The 21,588-nt window shown below is 47.0% G+C and overlaps 1 protein-coding gene across 2 annotated transcripts in view; it reads left to right on the top strand.

Annotated features, from left to right (window-relative positions):
• Positions 1-21,588, top strand: part of RNF213 (ring finger protein 213) — a 2,329,248-nt gene that overhangs the window by 1,154,354 nt on the left and 1,153,306 nt on the right. For both annotated transcript variants that reach the window (XM_085617427.1, XM_085617426.1), the window contains exons 21-22: positions 6,271-6,488; positions 7,084-7,224. In XM_085617427.1, coding sequence (XP_085473553.1) covers positions 6,271-6,488; positions 7,084-7,224 — 359 coding nt within the window. The remainder of the gene's footprint in view (positions 1-6,270; positions 6,489-7,083; positions 7,225-21,588) is intronic.

Below are 21,588 nucleotides of genomic sequence, written 5' to 3'. Positions count from 1 at the left end.
GGAAACTCATATCTTCTGTTTAGCAATCACTTATTTATTTTTAAACACAAAACTGTATATGAACCCTTATTCTATTAAGAATTGTATTATAGCATTTGGGGATGTTATTTGTAATTTTGCAAATATATGTATAGTCTTTTAATATTTTACTCTGTTTATGTAAATTATGCTTGTTCTGAACTTTTATGGCCCTGGTGGCCGAAAGCGGAGAGTAGTTGCCATTTAAGCACATGGCAAAGCTAAGCTTCCCTCTGTAATATGTGTAATTGACCCTTAATGAAGAACTACTGAACCATAGGCAAGGTGAAGCATATTTCATGGGCAGAGCATATAGTGTCTAAAAATGCATAAAAATTCAGTATATATTAAATAAATTGTATTAGATTTCTTGAGTACTTGTTTTATTTCTTTAATTGTTTTGGTGCTGTTTAAATGCTTCACACTTGTTCTTTTGTGTGCGCCTTGCTACTCACAGCCACACCTACCCAGGGTTGAGCTTTCAGTTTGACAAATGAAACCTACTGGTCCTAAAGGAGTTGGTAGGTGTATACACAGTGAGGTCACACAGCCACACCATATAATACACTCCAGTTCCTCACAATAATTAGTTTGGATCCTGAATAAATGATAACACTGTTGTAAACCAATGAGCATTGTTTGTCTTTGCCAAGAAAATGATCCACTTCCAGATCACTAAATAAGCTCAACTATTACAAATCTTATTATTGGTCCTCTTATATCTAAAATGTAACCTCTTCATTCCCAGCCCAGAACACTTTTTAAACAATTTCCCCAAAACTACTCAATGAATTTACACTGAACCAAGCAAAGTCACTTCCTTTAGTAAAGTTCTGTTTACATGAGAAGTTTTGTGTAAACCCATTCAGTTGCTTTGGTGCATCAAGGAGCAAAGAATCCCATGGAAGTTAAATTGGAAAATCTCACTTTTGGAAACCCCAGCCCTACTTTTAGGCTTCAACTTAACCAATCTGCAAGAAGCTTGCATAACCCAAAAAGTGAATGGCTATTTTTTTGGAAACTTCCATTTAGATTTGTTGACCAGCACCAAAAGTATTAGCAAAACAAAAAATGCCTTGTCAAAGGAAACTCGGACGTAACCATAATTAAAGAGGTGCTATTGTTGTCACTGTAAAATCTTTAAGGCCACAGCAGTGAACCAAATAAGACTCAGTAACACATTATTTAGAGCACCTATATTAAACACACATACACACATTTATAACTATGCTGCATAGGTCACATTCCATGTTATTTTCACAGAGGAGAAAAAATGACATGAGAAAAACATTACTGACTCACAAACTGCATATTACAAATACGTTACGCATGGAAACAACTCTCCTAACAGTCATGATGCCTTTTTAATGTAATTTTTCTTATTGCACAAATACAACGCTATGCATCCTCTTTTTGGTTAAATACCTATATATTTTTTCTTTTAATACTCATAATAAAGTACAATGGTAGTGCTTCTCAAACCTTTTAGAACCATGACCCACTTTTTTGAGCGACAAACTTTCACGAGCCACCTAGCTTTAATGTACATGAGGTGGGGTGATTTTGTTAATGTGTGTAGGAAGCTGGCTCTGTATATACTATAGCAAAGTGAGATATAGTGTGCACAGATTCCAGTGGAACCCAAAAGGTAGGCAGAGGTAAAAGTACAAAGAAACTTACTCTCTATTTGGGGTAGTGTGGTCGAGCAGTAAGGCAGTATCAGAGGACAGTGTTAAGCATTTGTTGTACACAGTCAGCAAATGAATTCACACACTTAAATACTGAACTTCAGACTAATTTTTTTTGTATAAAAATATTCTTTTATTTATTTCATTTCCTGGAACCAAGCAAGCCTGGCACAGGTAAGTGATAAATACTTTGCAGTAAATAGACAGTTGTATTACAGTTTGGATTGGTAATTGTATATGCACTTTGTTTTGACTTACAGTATTGTTTCAGAGAAATTCAATGCTTTGTTAATACAGTACATAGACTTGAATGGACTTTTCAGTAAACTACCAGGTAAGTTACTTTTTAGATTACTTTTCTTACTCGGAGCAGTATACCTGGATACTACTCTGGGACATTTCCTGCAAGTAAAATCGTTTTTGTCAAATAGTACAATTTTAAAGAATTTCTTAACGTTTTCAAACTCCACACTTAAAAACTTTTCCAAGAAAACAGTCAATGCTATGCTTTGACGGAAAATAGTGTGATCAGTTTTAAGGTAAGTATTTGGTAGTGGGAGTTGAGGCACTAGGACGGCTGGGTGCTGAGTGCTGAAGCCCAATGTTATCCAATGGGGGATAGGGGGCCTCCGGTTGGTGGCTGCTGACGAGCAGGCCACTTGGTTGTGGGAGCAAAGCTCCTAGACTTTAGCTCAGGGCAAATGGGGAAACAAAGTAGCACCATAGGTGCACCCTCAGCGGCATTAGGGCGGCAGGGTGCTGTTTCAACGTCGGGGGCCCTGTTTGCAATGGGGAACCTCCGGTTTGCAAAGGCACTGCCGATTGGGGACGAAGGTCTTCTGGGTGCGACCACCACTTCGAGAGGTAAGTTGGGGGTTGGTTAGGCACCGTCGGTTTGGCCACCCTAGGCCATGGGGCGTAGGGTGCAGGGGTGCCTTTTAGGGTCGGATCTTCTTACCAGCTCCTGGTCACGGTCTGGGTGACCTTCCGGATTTAGGCTGAAGGCGTCTGCTGGAGGCTTGAGGCAGGTTAGGGGTCACCAGATCTCGGGTTAGGATCACTGGGAGGACCTCCTCGTGGTGTTTGCCCACCTGAGCTCGGGCCGTTGACGGCGGGTGCAGAGTGGTGCGGATTTGCGGTGTCCAACCGGAGCCAGAGGTTGCAGATGAACAAATCCGGTGTTCACCGGAGACACAGTCTTTGTGGTTGAAAGCAGGCAGGTCCTCTGGGGTTTTCGAGGTTGCTGGCTGCAGGACACACCGGGATTTCGCAGGAGCAGGTTTGAGGGGGAGACAGGCCGGTAGGGCTGGGGCCTGAGTCAGTGGACGGCGTCTTCTTGTTAGCTTCGGCACAGCTGTTCAGTCCTTCTTCCTTTCTTGTAGCTCTGGTCTGAGGAAGTAAAGTTCAGGGGTACTCCTAAATACTAGATTTAGGGGCTTTATAGGTAGGTAAAAGGTTGGGACCAATGGGTCCCTTCCCTGGGGTGGGTACATTCCCTATTATGCCACCCTCTGCAAGATGGCTGAGACTGAGAGTTGTGCTTCACTTCGCCTCCCCCACCTGAGGGGTGGAGTTGGCAGAGGTGGGCACACCTCTCTTCCTCACTTGTTTTTCCTGCCAATTCTCCCACCCAAAGTAGGGTCAGAACCAGTGGGGACCAGTTTCTGAGAGCAGCAAGTGGCCTGGGGAAGCTCACAAAGGCGGCAAGCCTATGAAGCTTCCCCTTTGTGGACCTTGCCCATCCTGGGGGAGGAGGCTTGGCATCTCATCCCAGGATGTGCAATGTTCCAGGCCATCAAAAGAGCAGCAGGCTCTCGACCCGGGGGTCCAGAAACATGTCTGGTGGTGGCAGCTGAAAGCAGCCACTCAGCCTGAACACTAGTGGTAGGTTAGTTTTCAGGGGGCGTCTCTAAGATGCCCTTTGTGTGCATTTTTCATTAAATCCCACACTGGCATCAGTGTGGGTTTAATGTGCTGAGAAGTTTTATTCCAAACTTCTCAGTTCTCAGTGTAGCCATTATGGTGCTGTGGAGTTCGTAATGACACACTCACAGCACCATATACTCTTAATGGCAGCACTGAACTTATAATGTCTAAGAATGGTCTTGGACACTGTAGGGGTACAGGGCTCCTGCACCTGTACCCTCACTACTGGTATAGTGCACCCAGCTAGAGGAGTGATTGATCTATGCCAGGGCAGTGGGTTGTAGACATGGCACACACGGATGTGTGCCATGTCGACTCTTCACTTTGTTGTGCACCAAAACACGCAGCCTGCAAAGGCAGTGTGAGAGTGTGATGGTACAGGACCTCTAAGGGTGGCACAATACGTTCTGCAGCCCTTAGAGGCCTTCTCTGGTCACTGGGCACCTGTGGTACCATTTACCAGGGGCTGCCCTGTGGCCAGAGATGCCAGTTGGGTTTAGGCTTCAATGCAGTTTTAGGGAAAGAACATAAGCCCTGGGTACCTGATTAGCAGGAGCCCAGGGCACACTAAGTCAAAAGCACATCAGCAATTCAGCAAAAAGTGGGGGTAACCGTGCAGAAAGAGGGCACTTTCTCACAATGTGATAACAGCGATTGTATGTAAATGTCATTACTTTGACCACGGCCTTCGATATTAGACTGTGGCAACTATCTTGATCTGCCGATCAAAATGACAGGTGATGAACTGGAATCTGGAGGTAGAACACTTTTCAGAGCAGGGTGTTAGCCTGTGGCATTCAGGGCTTCTGAAAATTCTTGGCGTTTATACAAGTGATTTTAGCAAATTTGAGAAATCCCTTTTGCAGCAGTGTATGGGGTAATGCCTCATATCCATTTTGTGTTAAAACCATGCCTGGCGGTGCATTTTGGACTCCATACATATTAACATAGCATGAACACGGTCCATTGGCATTGGAGCACTTCACATCAGGGATGGCTCCTCCGCAATGGTATCGCCCCACTGCCTCAGCCAGCGGACCAAAAAAAACGAAATTGTTTTATTTTTTGGCTACTGACTGAGCCAGCATCTGTGGGGATGGGTTGGGTTGGGGGTGGAGTTATGTGCACCACTAACTGTGCATGTCTCTTTGGCCGGCTGTTTGAGGCCGGCCAAACAAACATGCCCAGTTAGGTTTCTCCAACCTGGCTGTATTGTACAGCCAGGTTGGAGAAACGGCACAGACTCCTTGACCTGAGCGGAGCATCAAACCAGCGCGAATGCACTGGTTTGATGCTGCGCCATTAAGAGACCAATCCCTGCGCTGTTCTCATGCAGCATGAGAGCAGTGCCAGGATTGGATAGGGAGTCTGCTGTTGTCCCAGTGTGTGCTGGAACAAGGAAGCAGAGGATCTCCCAGGTACGAGGCAGCAGAAGCAGGCTGAGGTAAGTTTTATTTTTTTATTTTTTCCCTCCGAGCCCCCGGCCCGCAATCCCCACCACGCTCGTGTCATCCACCTCCCATCACCACTATCAGTATGTATCGCCGCCACTGCTTCACATGAGCACCAGATTAAATTACACACGGTCAGACTCATTTTATTAGAAGCATGGGCGATTGAGGGATTTGCCTAGAACCAAAGGATGTGTAGCCAATGCCAGGATTCAAACCTGGTTCCCCAGATCCAAAGTCAGCCGTTCTGGCCGTTAAGCCACATACATATTTCTTAATTTATGGGTGAAATTCATGCACTAGTGATATGGTTGTGTATGCTCAACTATAGTGAACACATTGTCTGTTGAAGTGGCCTTTGTGGAGTAAAAAACAACAGAAACAAATACTAGAAGGTTTACCCAAAGTCTTGCTTGTAATACTTGCAAGGGTTTGTTTTAAAACCGCACTTAAGGACATAGTTCAGCACCTTTTCACATGTGTGTGAACAGGGCTAATCACATTAAATATTACTTACACCTATACCAGGAGTGTCAGGACATACTAAAATTCGGCTTGCAGCCCACATTTTGGTAAACACTGTATTATAGCATAAACCATTTATGAGAATGAGCAAAATGTAAAATGCTTTTTATTATCAGCCATAATGACCCACTCGGCTTTGCCTTTCATTAGTCATGGCCCCTCCCTACCCTCAACAATGGTAATAGCATATTGCACTCCTCCTATCTGCACGATAGATAGATGGATAGATAGATAGATGCCACCCTTTAACTGTTTATTAAAGATTAGAGTGCTCAGGAGCAGTAGATTTGATGGTTCTTGACTACTGTCTGACATGGATTAACCTGCAGATGATTGTACCTTTCCTGCTCTTTTTTCTTCATGCTTTACTCTATACCATTCATGCCTACTTGATTTTCTGGAGGATTATATCAAAGAACAACAAATTGTCTCTGTCAGTGCCTTTGATGACATTTGCTAGTTATAGTCTCTGATAATCGAGTATTGAGTAACTCGTTTATGTGGCATATTAGTGAGATATGTAGTCTATATTGTGATATCCTTATTAGTAGGGCAGTACACACATTTCCAAGTTCTTCTTAAGCTATAAGATGCTTTTATTTAACCCACTCAAGAGTCTGAAACCAATTGTGCTCTCATTATTTTTTTTCCACAAACTTTAGACATCAATGAGCTCAAAGTGTTTGTAGACCTGGCCTCCATTTCTGCTGGTGAAAACGACATGGATGTGGATCGCGTGGCCTGCTTCCACGATGCTGTGTTGGGTTATTCCCCTCTGCTATATGAGCTGAAGCCAGAGTCTGGTCTGCAGGAGCTCATGCAGTGCCTGAGTAAACTCTGGAAAGCCCTTGAGAATGATGAAAAGCTTCCAAAGAAACTGGTAAGTTCTGCAGTCCTGGTGTGCATAGATGCAATGAGTATCAGAGTAGTGTATTTAGTATCATTCTTTTCTTCACCCTCTGCTCTCCAAACATCCAAGAAGTGGCAGATTGCAATAAGGAAATGGTTACAAAGAACAGATGTAGCTAGTCCTCTAGGAAGCGAAGATTAGTTTTCTTAATTGAACATGCTAGTTAACTTGGTGCAGTCATGTTCAAGGATCTTGGTGAGACAATGTTCAGAAAAAATATTTACCAATCCTTTGTCAGCTCATGAAATGTTTTAGGGTAGAACATACTTTTCATAAATGGAAATTTAAGCACAGAAGAATAACTAATTTGATGTGCAAGATCATTGTTCCATGTGGATGTGCACTTACCCCCTGCTTGGACCTCTGTCAGCAGTACATTTCCGATGACCTGTAATGCCTCTGCATTATTGCATACTGTTACATCTCAGGTGTGTCATAGCCATATCTATTGATTGTTTACCTAACACCATCATATATTTAGCATGCCTTACTGCATGGTAAACAATGTATTTGTATGAAATGGAGAGATTTGATTTTTCTTTTTTTTAAATGTTTTTTTCCATAGGAAGATTCCGCCCGCCACTTACAGTGGTTAAAGACAGTGAAAGAAAGCCATGGCTCAGTTGAGTTATCCTCTTTGTCTTTAGCCACCTCAATAAACCGCAAAGGGATTTATCTCATCCGTGCACCACCAGAACGCGAGAGGGTGAGTACAAGTCACTAGAAATTTGACGCATTAATAGAAACTTCAAAGTTTAGCACCCATGTGCTTGAATGTTTGTCTGTTTATTTTATTTCAAGGCTAAAACAGGTTATTCATTTACCAATACAATGTAAAACTAATGCAATCAAGGGTCTCGTATGTAATCATAACAACATATCATCTTCAGTGCTCATTTCATGTTTCAAGATCATTTTATACTCTTTATATACATCCAAGGTATTTTAGCTCCGCCGATATCTGCCTATTAGTCCACCAGGTTCTGCATCTGCAGGTCTTCATGTAGAACAAGCTCTCCGTTCACGACCACTCACCTCCTGTTTATTTTTCCACCTCCCGATGGGGGTGCTTGCTCCATTCTTACACCTGTCCCTCCAACTATATTTCATAAGTTACTGTGTGATGTTCTAAAGTCATAAGTAACCAGGTAGGCGCATAGTGGAACCAAGATATCCTTGGATCGCACCATAGGGGACAATAATGAGGAATACTGGTCTGTATCGTCATTCCATTATAGCAGATCTTTAGTTTACCTCATAGTGGTTGGGGTAGAGCCTCTCCTCATTTGCACTACGACCTGTCATTTCACCATACGTATGTAAAGGCAGTAAATTGGTGAGTACTCTTAAGCACTTCCCTGCCTTAACCTAAACGTGTATTTATCATTGGAACACACTCATCCAGCATGCCTGTTTTGCTGTGCACAGAATCTACATTATCTGCCCCTCATCAAATGAAGCTAGAATCTCCATGGAACCCAAGCTGAAATAGGCGTTGCTCCTTATAATATATTCCGTGTTAAAATGTAATTGGTATTACACGGTGTCTGCCATTTGTAGCCAGCAGTAGGTCAACTGTTTGTCAAGCCTATGATCAGGTCAGAAACCAGTTCATTTCAGGCCCCTAGTTTATCTGTCGGACTGTCCCAATGTGTTAGCTTGTACACTTGATTAACCATTTGCATCTTTTTGAAGTAGTAAGTACATATGGCAGGCGAAAGTGCTGGATAAAGCCTGCAATTTTAGAAGGTTGTATTCTTGAAGATGTCCCTGTGCTATGGATGGCTTACCTTGTCAACTACACCTTGACCACGGTTTCATTAGTAAATGGGAGCTTCGGGTTTTCTTGCATCAGGGCTGCTCAGGAATAGAGCAGGCCATTACAAGTGTATTCCATAAATCTCTTCCAAGCCCACCTGGTGTGTTTATCTATGCTGGTTTTTTTTAGGTGGCCCTCAGTGTCCCTGTCATAGAGTAGTATTGAGAGGTAGACCTGTAATCATGGGAATGAAGAAAGAAGGATGCCACCAGTGACGTGCATACTACTCCCAGGTACAGTTATAGTACAATTCCATAACAGACGTCCCTTTCCAATGATAGCATATGTGTTTCCCATCTAATTTTTGGAGCGGTCTTCCAGGCCATACCAGGCGCAACATTAATAACCTCAGCTTTCTAAAGTAATTCTTTGTGAGTCAGAAAAGGAGGAATTACTGTCTGGGCCAGTACACCTTCAACCTGCTACTAAACTTCAGTCAGCTCATGTGTGGTCTACTGGGCGCCCCACTCCAATCCACAAATGATGCACACCACTCCGCTGGGAAGCACGCTGGTTAATTGCTATGGAGCTACAGTCTGAGTGGCAGGCCCAGCCAAATAGTGCTTCCAGATTAAGGTCTGGTGGCTGCCCTAAACATCGCATGTGAGCACCCTTCCTGCTCACAAATGCTCTCTGACACCCCAGCAGCCACAGAGAGCACCCGGGCAGGCTGGAATGTAAGTCCTGGCATCTCCGTTCACTCCTCTGCCAGGATGCCTCACTTTCAGGACAGGTATGCAGCTCACAAATAGCACTTCCTGGCATGCCTTTCTCACCTCTAATTGGGAATCGCTGCTGGCATCTCTACCATGTTAAACTGCACCACTAGTGCTCTTCTGTATCTTCTCATTTACTTGGTTGCCACCATGCTGCCCCACTCTCCTGCATGCTGCGTATATTTCTTGTAATTTGTGCATTCTGCAGTTACTCCTAGATTCACTAATCACCCCAAGACATGTTACGATGCCCTAGAGTTAATCGCAGCACTGCTGCATAGTTGATGGCAAATATTTTGTGAGGATAGTTTCAAAATTCTATGGCTGGTCCATAGACTAGTGCGACCATTGTGATGTATCGTTCCTAGGTGCCCAGTACTTGTGAAATGTAGCAATCAAAATATGCTGTTTTTCAACACATTGTTTACATAATCACAAGTCAAGTAAATTCATCCGTCCCATTCCTTATTTATATAATTATTTATTAATTCAGTTGGAATTAAATCATTTGAACATAAATGATGTACAAAGCTGAGATACTGATGTGGTACATGGCAAATGACAACTTCCGGAACAATTTCGTTTTATTGGGGGGTTGGGCTTTTGGCGAGCGGGTGGTAGACTGTATTGAATAGCAAATTTCGTACATAACATTAAAGTCAATGTTAGACATGGTGGGAGGCAAGTATGTGCTCGAATTGAGTTAGGGCACAGAGAATGTGAATTCACCCCAAACCATGTATGATTTTTTACATTCAATATAAAATCCCGGAGACACCTACAATAAATAATTACATACATAGCAGTAATGTTTTTCAATCACAAAGCGGTAATTTAAATATGGTTCTGTAAGTTCACTTAACGTTACTTATTAGATTAGCAGATATTGAAATCGCAATATATTTCAGGAATCAAAATTAAAACTTCAATATTTTCATGAAGCTCTGATATCTTAAATGTTCATATTCAGCTTTACTGTTAAGCTACTTTTCTTTCAGTTTTTATCCTCCTCTAGATGACATTAATCTTCAGCTTCTCATCACCCCTCAGGCAACATGTATGTTTCAGTAAACTGCTTATCAAGGATTAAATTATTTATGGTATGTCGTATTCCGTGGTTTAAGTTCTATGCTCAAATGCCAAGTTGTACATTAGAGCCTATCGATTTCTTCATTTACCTATACCTACTATGGAACAGGTTTTGATCCACTTAGTCATATGTTGCTTCCCACTTGTTTCCCACTTGTTTTATCCTACAAATAATCAAAGTTGCACTCATGATTCAGCTCTCTTAGGTTTGTACATCGTTGATCATTTTGGACACACCTTCCTATCTCCAGGTTCTTTAACCATCTTAGACTTTAACTGGCAGCATGTGTCCACACAGATTGGGTATTGTCCATATGCAGTCCAAGTGGGTTAGTCAACTGCTTTGTTGTAAAAACGTGCATGGTCATTTGAAAAAGGTGAAGAGACCGATTTAAGAGACAACATGTTCTCTTTATTTAAGTTAGAAGATATTGGTGCATCAAGGGACATCATACACTCGGGAGAGCTGCCCTCTTTTTTCAGTTCAGTACATTCCATCGCCTTAAACTATAAAGTCTAAAATATGCAAATAACCACAAATCTTCCTACTCTAGAAAATATAAAATAGATCACTTAACATCTATGTAAAAGTTCCAGAAATGCAGAAAAATTTACATGAACTTCACATAGCATTCACAAACAGAGGGGCTGGTTTAAAGTTCTGTGTACCCTGTCTCCCAACTGATAATCCGCCTGATCTATTTAGGGTTGGGAGGACTGCCAGCTTTCTTTCTAAGCGGTAAAGTAATTGGCTAAAGTACCTGCAAAAGAAAGGTTGCTAGTGAGGACTTGAGGACAAGACCGGCAGAACCCAAAGGAAGGCTCCACTCTTGAGGCTCTCTGGGTTACAGGTACACAGTTGTTTTCCGTGAACCCGGGCTGGGGGCTCGAGTGCAGAGGTGTTTTGGCTGGCAGGTCACTGTGGTTATAGGCTCTCACTTGGCTTTGGTGTCCTGGAGAGGGAGAAAAAAACAGGACTGCAGGGACACGCTTGGTGTTGGCCTTGGTGATCCTTCAGTCCCTTGTCGGCAGGTCGGTTTTGGCTTTGTGGTTTCCTGACTGGACGCACAAGCCTTGTTTGTGGCAAATGCTCCAGTACCCAGGGTATTGGTGCTGGGCTACTCCTTAAGGGCCTGGCAAATCCAAACTCGGCAGGGGGACAGATCTGACCTCCTGGAGCAGCAAAACGTCTTCCTGGCAAGATGCTCTGTCGGTGGACCTGATGGTCGGCTAGTCAAGGTACAGGGCAAGTGCGATCAGGTCCTGCATCTGCATGGGGATGGCTCCTCCACCTCAAAGAAGTTTGTGCTTGGATGGTGAAGTGCTGGACAGTCCTCCACAGACATGGAAGGATACGCAGCTTTAAGACAAGCTTGGTCGGTGCAATTGTCGAGGTACCAGCAGCAAGGCAGGATTTGGTGGCAAGTTCAGAGTAAGTTCTCAGATCTTGCGGTGACTGCTCTCTTCTGTTCTCCTTCAGTTCCTGGTGTCAGGGGGCCACCTAAATACTGAATTTAGGGGCGGTAAGGGGAGTGTAAGGTAATAGCCAATGGGCTACTGACCCCAGGGTGACTACACCCCCTTATATGACCACTTTCTATCGAGAGTGGGCATAATCCTGACAGAGTTCCTAGTTCCTCCAAAAACAAGATGGTGAAACCCTTCTTTGAGTGTCCAGTTCAGGTGGCTCACCTTAGGGTTGTGACTAGCCTGATAGTGCTTCACGCCTACTGACTAGTTAATTTTCCCGCCTGCTTTGGTGCCTAATGGGCCCCACGGCAGTGTGTGGCATCCTCCAGGTGTGGAGGAAGCCAGGGTCTTTGAAGCCTCTGGCCTTCATATGCTAAATCACTAGCTATCCTGCTGGGGGAGGTGTAAACACCTGGCAGAGCAGGCATTATTTCTGACCTCTGAGAGCCTTGGCTTTCCTGAGCAGGGTATCAGATACTTGTCTGTGGTGGCAGGCAGAAAGAGTCCAGTCAGCAAGCACACTAAATGAGTGGTATTTTTCAGGGGGTACCATTAAGGTGTCCTCTGGGTGCATGTTGTAATACATCCAACACTAGTATCAGAGTGGATTTATTAAGATGAGGTGTTTGATACCAAACACCATTATTATCAGTGAAGCTATTGTTTAGCTAGGTAACTCGTAATGACCAATGCCCAGTGCATATGCTTAAGATGGCTTTGTGATCACTTGCAATGGCGTGGCAATGGAGCCAGACATTACAGGGGCATATCTGCTCATGCAGATATGTCCTCACATATAATATAATGCACCCGGCTGTAGGGGTGATTTAAATGCAGTATTGCAGTGTGTCTGGGCATGGCATTACGGGAGCATGCCATGTCCTGTTTTCAAAATGATTTGTACCATTTCACGCATCCTACAACGGCAGGCTGCATTAAGTTTTTCTGTGGCTCCCTATGCACAATACATGCTGCAGCCCTTAGGGACCCTCTTTAGTATTCAGACCCTGGGTGCCAGAGGTACTATTTACTAGGGCCTTACAGTGGTGATAAAGTCCTTGCTAATTGGGTTACAATTAGACATTACCCAGTGCACTTTCAGTCGAAAAGCATCAGTACTAAGGCAAAAAGTGTGGGTAACCAGGTCAAAAAGGGGCATTTTCCTGCAAAGTCATAGATTGATCAAATTAGATCCTGATGTTTCTGGTGGACAGAAAGTAGAGTATATTGCCATGGTGAAAAGAAATTGAGTGGAGGTGGTGGTTGGTGTAGAGAAGGATAGGAGGTATTTCACTTTCGGCTTTATAAGACACATAGTTCTCAATAGTAACTGAAGGCTGTGGTTTGTTGTTGGAATAGTGGTTGTGTGTTGAGATGAATGTTGTATTTCAGCAGCAGTGAGATTGTGGGACTCTGAAGGATGAGATAATTATACAGAGGACTGTGATGTGAAGTAAATGGAGAAGAAAAGCAAGGACTAGGCCTTATTGGGCTCCTTCCGCAAGAGAGTGGCTGGTGGTGCACCATGAGGCACAGCAAAAGAGGCCTTTGAGGTAGGAGGTGAATCATTCCAATACCAAGCAAATGATTCCAAGCAAGAACAGAGTTGCCAATAGTATGCTGTAATGTACTGTGTTAAAAGAAGACAAGAAGTTGAAGGCTTCGTTGAGAAAGAAGGTCCTTTCAGTGGAGTACTGGCAATGGAAGCCTGATTGCTGTGGGTTTAGATGTCATTATGTTTGCTAAATATTTTATGTTTGCTTCTCAGCGGCCTGTTTGAATTGTTTTAAATGTGTGCTTTCATTATCTGTGTGCTTTGTTGTTCGAGGCATATGAGTTGGTGATCACACACTTATGCATAGATCGCCATCTGGTGTTGTTCCTGGATGTTTGCACTTTGTTGTGGTCCTGGAAAGTCTTTGGAAGTCATGGAATAGGTGGCTCCTCCTTTGGACAATAGTGCGCATGGGCATCGATTCCATCGTCCGCTTGTTTTTTTCCGCTATCGAGCTCGGATGTGTTTATCGCGCTCCAGTTCGGTGCCATTACCGATCCAACTTTCGACGCGCAATCCTTCACCCTTTTATCTGGTATTGTTCCGATCGCGTTCCCTACTCAACACATATCTCTACAAGCTTGAAGTCTTCCATTCCAGGCGTCAAAGAAGGCCTTCGCGCTCACCTACGCCATTCGACCTGGCTCATGGAAAGGACTCCTTTTAAAAAGTGTCCTCAATGTGGATCCAAGTTTCCACACACAGATCTGCATGAGGTGTGTAACCTCTGCCTTTCACCAGTGCACAAGGCCAGAGACTGCCCAGCTTGTGCCTCTTTTTGCTTCAAGAAAACTATCCGGGATCGTCCAGCTCGAAGAAGCATGGCTCGATCGTCGACATCCATTCCCGACGACATCTTCCAGGAGGGCGTCGATGTACCAGAGCAGGAGCGGGTCGAAGAAGGCCTCGTCGGCGCCTCCGAAGCCAACGACTCCGACATCGAAGACATCACCCCAGGGCAGCAGGTCGTAAGTAGTAACGTCGACCCCTTCCCCACACCCCTGAAAAAGGCTTCGGTAACACCTTCACCTTCGGGCCTAGGTGCACACCTGGGTCAAGGCTTCCCACGTCCCGCCTTCGGGCTCGACAAAGAAGTCGACACATAAGCCTTCAGGCCACTCGGAATCGAGTCAGCCTGCTATCGGTGCCGAAACCCAATCCCCGGCACCCAAAACGAAACAGTCTTCCCCCTCCGTGCAAACCACTTGCTCCACATCGACGCACTCGGCACCAAAACCTACTGGTACCGACTCCTCGACTCCGAAAAAGTCATCGGAACCGAGTAAAAAGCCACTTCCAAAGAGTACAGGTTCTCAACCTACGGAACCGAAAAAACCCTCGGAACCGAAAAAACAACCGGTTCCGCAGGCTCCTTCAGAAATCAAAAAACTCACGTTTCCAAGCCTAAACAGCATAGATCTGCTCCAGATTCGGCGCCACACAAACCTTCGGAACCGAAAAAATCGGCACCAAAAGACCAACCTTCAAAAGAAGAGCTTTTTTGACCGGATTCAACGCAAAAACCTCTTCGTAAAGACCCAAACACAGGTCAACTAATTCTCAGCTCCAAGAAGAGAACAATGGACATGCCTTTGCCGGCTCCATCTCCACCAAAGAAGAGGGCCATTGCACCATCTCCTCTCAGACTTCCTTCTCCACCTGCTCCTCCACACCACTCCCCTACTCTATCTCCACTCCCCTCACCATCTCCTCCACCTCAGGACAATGACACTTCTGGGGACGAGGGGGAGGGTGCAGACGATGAACCATTTGGGGATCCTAGTCACCCTTACACCCCAGTCGACCCATGGGACAATTATGGCACACCAGATGTCCCTGATGTGCCACAAGACGACATCTATCCCTCTAGACCTTCCTCTCCAGAGGACACTATGGGTTTCACCCAGATCGTTCAGAGCTGCACAATACCATGGGGTAGCTCTACATACAGACCCTGTGGAGGAGGATTTTCTAATGGACACGTTTGATACATCTCAAAGGTCCACTTCTGTTCTCCATATGTTAAAAGGGGTAATTAAACACGCACCTGAGGTGTTCAAAGGTCCTGTTAGGGTTAGGGTTCTTAACCCCAGAATAGAGAAAAAAATACAATTCTGTAGTAGGGGATCTCTGTGTATAGTCATAATCTAGTGAATAGTCCCGCCCATGTGCGCGGACCCCGGAGCAATAAAAATAATCTCTTAAGTTGTCAAGCCATGCAGACCTGCATCTACACTACCAACAACCACCAACAGCACTGCCTGTCCAGCTTTTTCCACAGAGAAAAACCTGCCTCTTCCAGCAAAAGCCTCTGGAATGATAGAGAGGAAGGAATGGACAGACCAGCCCCATAGGCTGCCATTATGTGGCTCAGAACAGGATACTGTGCCTTTAAGAAAACTTTCCAGGACTTTTCCAGTACCCCAGAATGCACAGCAGGTCCCTTTTACTTTCAGTTCTTTTTTCCGGCTCCTGCTAGCAGGACCCTGGAGCATTGAGCTCTCCCTTTTCAAGGGTTTATTGGTGATTTTTGTCAAAGTGTTTTAGTGTTGGGACTTCCTTTTGGTGTTGTCAACATGCCTGGCTTGTTTGACAAGTCCCCGGAGTGCGATAGGAAGAAGGCTAAGTCAGACCCACACAAGGTGTGTATAGGCTGCCTTCCCCAGTCCCATGTGCCGGAAGAGTGTGAGATCTGCCACTCGTTCTCAGCCAGGACCCTGAAAGAAAGAATGAAGATTAGGCTCCAAGTCCTGGAGGACAGAAGGCTGAAGGCACAAGGTGGGTCAGGAGGGGCTGATTCTGCCCATGCTGAGGCCTCTGGGGGGCTCCCCAGGGGCAGGAAGACCGGCAAATGCCCCCATTCTCCACCGGCGTCGATGACGTCGACTAAGGCGTCGAGAGGGATGACTACGGTCTGTCCGCCGTCTCCCCAGTGCTCTGGGGAGAAGCGACGTCGACGTTCAACGTCGAGGGAGCTGATCAGGCCGCCGTCGACGACTTCGGCGTCGTCACCGTCGACGCCGTCAACGTCGCCGTCGAGGCGTCGAGATCGGGCCCGGCGTCGGCGCTCACCATCGAGGGGAGATCGCTGTCGGCGAAGAGGAGACGTTCGCCGTCGAGACGTTCGCCGTCGAGGCGTTCGCCGTCGATAAGCCACCGTCGCCGGACCTGGCGAGGCCGGCGGACAGACCGAAGCCAAGGAGATCGCGCTCCCGCTCCGGACGGAGAGGGAGATCGCGGAGCCGTGGGCGTTCGTCGTCAACATCGAGGCAACGCCACAGGAGGCGCAGATCAAGATCGCGCACTCGATCATCTGCCAGGGACTTATCACCGACGCTGTCGGACTCACCCGGGACGAGGGTGTCACCGGTTGACGATCTGGTCTCCTTCCAGGAGGTACTACTGAGGGGTGCAGCCAAGTTGGGAATCACGGTGACGGTACCGACACCTACGACGTCCGTGATATTCGAGACGCTGCACAAGAAGCACCTGTCTCGCCCCCTGCTGCCTCTCGTGCCGGGACTGGTGGAGCCTGCTATGGAGTTGTTCCTCACTCCACCCCCTCCCGGCTTATGAAGAAGTATCGGGCCCCGGACTCGGACCCGACCTTTTTGAGGACGGACCCTAAGCTGGATTCAGTCATTGTGACGGCGGCGAGGAAGCAACATGCTCCCACCCCTTCATCGACAGTTCCGCCAGACAAGGAGAGCCGATGGCTAGATTCGGCGGGCAGGAAGGTCTGTGGGACGGCTGCTACCACCATGAAGGCGGCAAGTGCCGGGGCTCTGTTGGGGCGTTACGACCGTGCCCTGTGGGAGTCTCTCCAGCAGTACGCGGAGCTGCTGCCTCGCGTCAAGAGGGAAGACTTCTTGGAGACCTTGCGCGAGGGGATGCTGGTCTCAAACCAGGTGATCAGTGCGGTAGCGGATGTGTCCCTGCTGGCGGTGCATGGGTACTGTCATGGCGTCCACCAACGACATCACGCGTGGCTTCGCCTTACCTCGCTCAAACCGGAGGCTCAGCATAGAGTGGCCAATCTGCCTTTCTCGGGGGAGACCCTGTTCGGCCAGCATGCGGACGACGAGATGGACCGCATGAAGACGGAGGCAGAGACCCTGACGGCTGTCGGGTTGGAGAAGCCAGAAAAGAAGAAACGCCCGTTCCAGAGACGGTTCGGGTCTGCGGGCAGAGGGCGTGGCCAGGCCTCGGGACAGCAGCAACACCAGCAGCAGCAGTTCCGTAAGCCCTTCCAGAAACGCCAGAAGGGTAGAGGGGGCCAGCAGTCCGCTACCGCTACCAAGGGCCCGGCTGGGTCTCGGCCCCGAGCGATTACTTCCCCTGCAACCGTTACCCACTCCAGTGGGGGGAAGCATTCAATCTTTTCTGGCAGAGTGGAGAAAAATTACTCCGGACAAGTGGGTGCTGAATATTGTTTGCAATGGATACAGTCTTCGGTTCATCAGCCCGCCTCCAGCGATTCCGCCGGAAAGCTCACGGTATCAACTGCGAGAGCTCTAGGCGGAGGCAGACATCCTGTTGAGGAAAAAGGCGGTGGAAGAAGTACCTCTGTCTCAAAGGGGAAGAGGTCTGTACTCTCGGTTCTTCCTGGTTCGCAAGAAGGACAAGAACGAGTTCAGGCCCATTCTGGATTTGCGGCAAGCAAACAAATGGATTCGCAGAGAGAAATTCCGCATGCTATCGTTGCATCAGATTTACCCTCGGCTGCAACGAGGAGACTGGCTCTGTGCCATAGACCTACAGGATGCGTACTTCCATGTGCCCATTGCACAGAAGCACAGGAAGTTCCTGCGATTCCAAGTCGGCGCCAATCATTATCAATACACAGTACTGCCATTTGGGCTAAAGTCTGCGCCCAGGACCTTCTCGAAGTGCATGGCAGTGGTAGCTGCACACCTGCGGAGGAACAAGGTGTTTGTCTACCCGTACCTGGACGATTGGTTGATCAAGGCCTTCTCCTTCTCGGAAGCACAAGCGCACTTCCAGACGACGTGCGTTCTCTTGAACAAGCTGGGGTTGCACGTCAACATGTCCAAGTCTGTCCCGACTCCGGTCCAGTGCATACAGTACTTGGGGGCTTCCATCAATACGCTGTCAGCAAGCGTGTCTCCTTCGGAGGAGAGACGGTTATCACTCCTTTGGAAGGCTCAGGCTCTTATGACCGCTCCATCGACGACAGTGAGGAAGGTGTCTTCGCTGCTGGGATCGATGGCCTCATGTATCTTCCTCACGCCTCACGCACGGCTGCACATGAGACCACTGCAGGAGTGCTTGGAGGATCAGTGGGATCAGAGGACAGTTTCTTGGGACGACAAGATACGGCTGTCTCTGCATGCTCTTCAGTCGCTGAAGTGGTGGTGTTCGGCAGAAAATCTCCTCAGGGGGGTTCCCTTCCACAAGGACATTCCCACGAAGAGTATCGTGACGGATGCGTCTCTCCAAGGCTGGGGAGCGCATTCCGGAGACTTACAGATACAAGGAAAGTGGTCCCCGTTGGAGTCGACGTACCACATCAATTTCCTGGAGCTCAGAGCCGCTTACTTGGCATTGAAGGCCTTCCATCCGTCCTTCCAGACCAACTCGCTGCTTGTACAGACAGACAATACAACCACGATGTATTACCTCAACAAGCAGGGGGGTCGAGATCACGCGATCTGTCGCAGGAGGCGCAGTCGATCTGGCACTGGCTTCTGGCCCGAGGACTGACGATTACGGCCACGCATCTGCCAGGTGTGCAGAATGTTCAGGCGGACGCACTGAGCAGACTGATTCAGGAAAACCACGAATGGGTCATAAACGACGAAGTACTAGGGGACGTCTTCGCAAGGTGGGGGACTCCAGACGTAGATCTGTTCGCCACCGCCGAAAACAGCAAATGCCGAGACTTCGCATCCAGGTACTACCAGCGGGGGACGCTGGGGAATGCGCTATGGATCGACTGGTCGAATAGCTTTCTGTACGCTTTTCCACCCATTCCCCTGATTCCGGCGGTGCTCATCAAGCTGTCCCAGTCCGGGGCGCGGATGATCCTGATTGCCCCGGAATGGCCCAGACAGTGGTGGTTCACGGAGCTGCTTCGCCGGTCTCTCCGTCCTCACATACGGCTGCCGTGCAGGCCGGACCTTCTCACGAAGTTCGGGGGGCAGTTGGTGCACCCCAACCTCTCGTCTTTGAGTTTGGCGGCATGGCTCCTGAGATAGTGCAATATGGCCATTTGAATCTACCAGCAGATTGGATGGATATACTGAAGGAGGCTAAGCGACCTTCCACTAGGACGTCCTATGCTTACAAGTGGAAGAGATTCTGCATCTGGTGCAAGTCCAAGCACTTTGACCCGACGACATGTAAGGAAGATGTCATCCTTCCGTACCTTTTGCATTTGGCGCAGTCTGGCCTTAATTTCCATTCCATTAAGGTCCATCTGGCTGCTTTGACTGCTTACAGGAAATGCCCTTCACAGACTTCCTTCTTTCAGATACCTGTGATCAAGGATTTTTTGGAAGGCTTGAAGAAAGTGTTCCCTCCTGTCAGACTTCCCTCGCCTTCATGGGAATTGAATGTGGTGCTGTCCAGATTGATGAAGGAGCCTTTTGAACCCATTCACAAGGCTTCGTTGCAGCACCTGTCTTGGAAGGCGGCGTTCCTAGTGGCCATTACGTCGGCCCGCAGGGTGAGTGAACTTCAGGCGTTGTGTTGCCAAGAACCTTATACGGTATTTCATGCTGCTAAGGTTGTTATGCGTACTCACCCTAAATTTCTTCCTAAGGTTATATCTGATTTTCAAGTCAACCAGACCATAACTTTACCTACGTTTTTTCAGAATCCCTCTTCTCCAGCGGAAAGGTCTCTACATTCCCTGGACGTTAGGAGGGTGTTGAAGTTTTATCTTGCTAAGACCAAAGATATTCGTAGGTCAGACCAGTTGTTTATCAATTATGGATCAGTCAGGACCGGTCTTGCTACCTCCAAACAGTCCATCTCTCGGTGGATTGTGTCCTGTATACAATTGTGTTACCAAAAGGCTAATAAGACCTTAGGGGGTAAACCTAAGGCTCATTCCACCAGGGGCAAAGCTGCCACGACTGCTTTGCTGCGTAATGTTCCGATTGCAGCAATCTGCAAGGCGGCCACTTGGAGGTCGGTCCATACCTTTGCTGCGCATTACTGTCTGGACGCGGATGCCAGGGCAGATGCTCAGGTTGGGCAGGCTTCGCTGCGAAATCTGTTCGCACAGTAGTGGTATTAATTTGTAATCTTCTCCACCGCCGTTTTTGTGTGGGGATGGGCTTGCCATTCTATTCACTAGATTATGACTATACACAGAGATCCCCTACTACAGAAGGAGCAGTTTCTTTTCTGTAACTCCAGTTCTGTAGTAGGGGTATTTCTGTTATAGTCATAAGCGCCCGCCCTCCTCCCCGGTGGAGAGATGAATACTAATATAAGGAATGCTACAGGTCTGGCGTGCTACGCCTTCAAAAAGAACTGAAAGTAAAAGGGACCTGCTGTGCATTCTGGGATACTGGAAAAGTCCTGGAAAGTTTTCTTAAAGGCACAGTATCCTGTTCTGAGCCACATAATGGCAGCCTATGGGGCTTGTCTGTCCATTCCTTCCTCTCACACCAGATGGCGATCTATGCTAAGTGTACAACTCTGCAGCTCTACATGCCAAGAACAGATGCATACTGGTAAGTAGCATATTCCTTCAAACTACTGCAACAGACACTGGTAATCACCGCTAAGGAGGAGTACTGCTATGCAATATATGCATAAATGTGTGATCTACAGCTCATATGCCTCGAACGGCAAATGCTACTTACCAGTATGCATCTGTTCTTGGCATGTAGAGCTGTGGATCCACACACGCCCACCCACCTCCCTGGCTGCCTTTATCTGGTCCAGTGTTATCTTATTTAGATACAACATACATGGACATCTTTCCTGTTTTTCGAAACTCCATAATTTCCCTTCTTGGCGAAAAAACAATCTGACGATGGAGTCCATGCGCACTATTGTCCAAAGGAGGAGCCACCTATCCCGTGATTTCCAAAGAGTTTCCAGCACAACAACAAAGTGCAAACATCCGGACCCAACACCAGATAGCGATCTATGCATAAGTGTGTGGATCTACAGCTCTACATGCCAAGAACAGATGCATACTGGTAAGTAACATTTTCCTTTTTCAATTAGGGAAAAAATTGATGTAAATCCATAGGAGACTTCTTATTTTTTTGCTGAATTCGCATCTGCCTCCTACCGCCCCTCAGATTCCATTCATCGGAGGTAGGAGGGGCAGGTGTTTGTGGTCCTCTATCTGTCCCAAACCCTATGTCAGAGGCTGGGCAATGGTAATTGAAGACATTGATCCCTGTTGAGCTTCCCCAGCAGTAGCCAATGATGGCC

The sequence above is a fragment of the Triturus cristatus genome, chromosome 7 (genome assembly GCF_964204655.1).
Source record: "Triturus cristatus chromosome 7, aTriCri1.1, whole genome shotgun sequence".
Lineage (NCBI taxonomy): Eukaryota > Metazoa > Chordata > Amphibia > Caudata > Salamandridae > Triturus > Triturus cristatus.
This window is presented reverse-complemented; position numbering and strand designations above follow the sequence as displayed.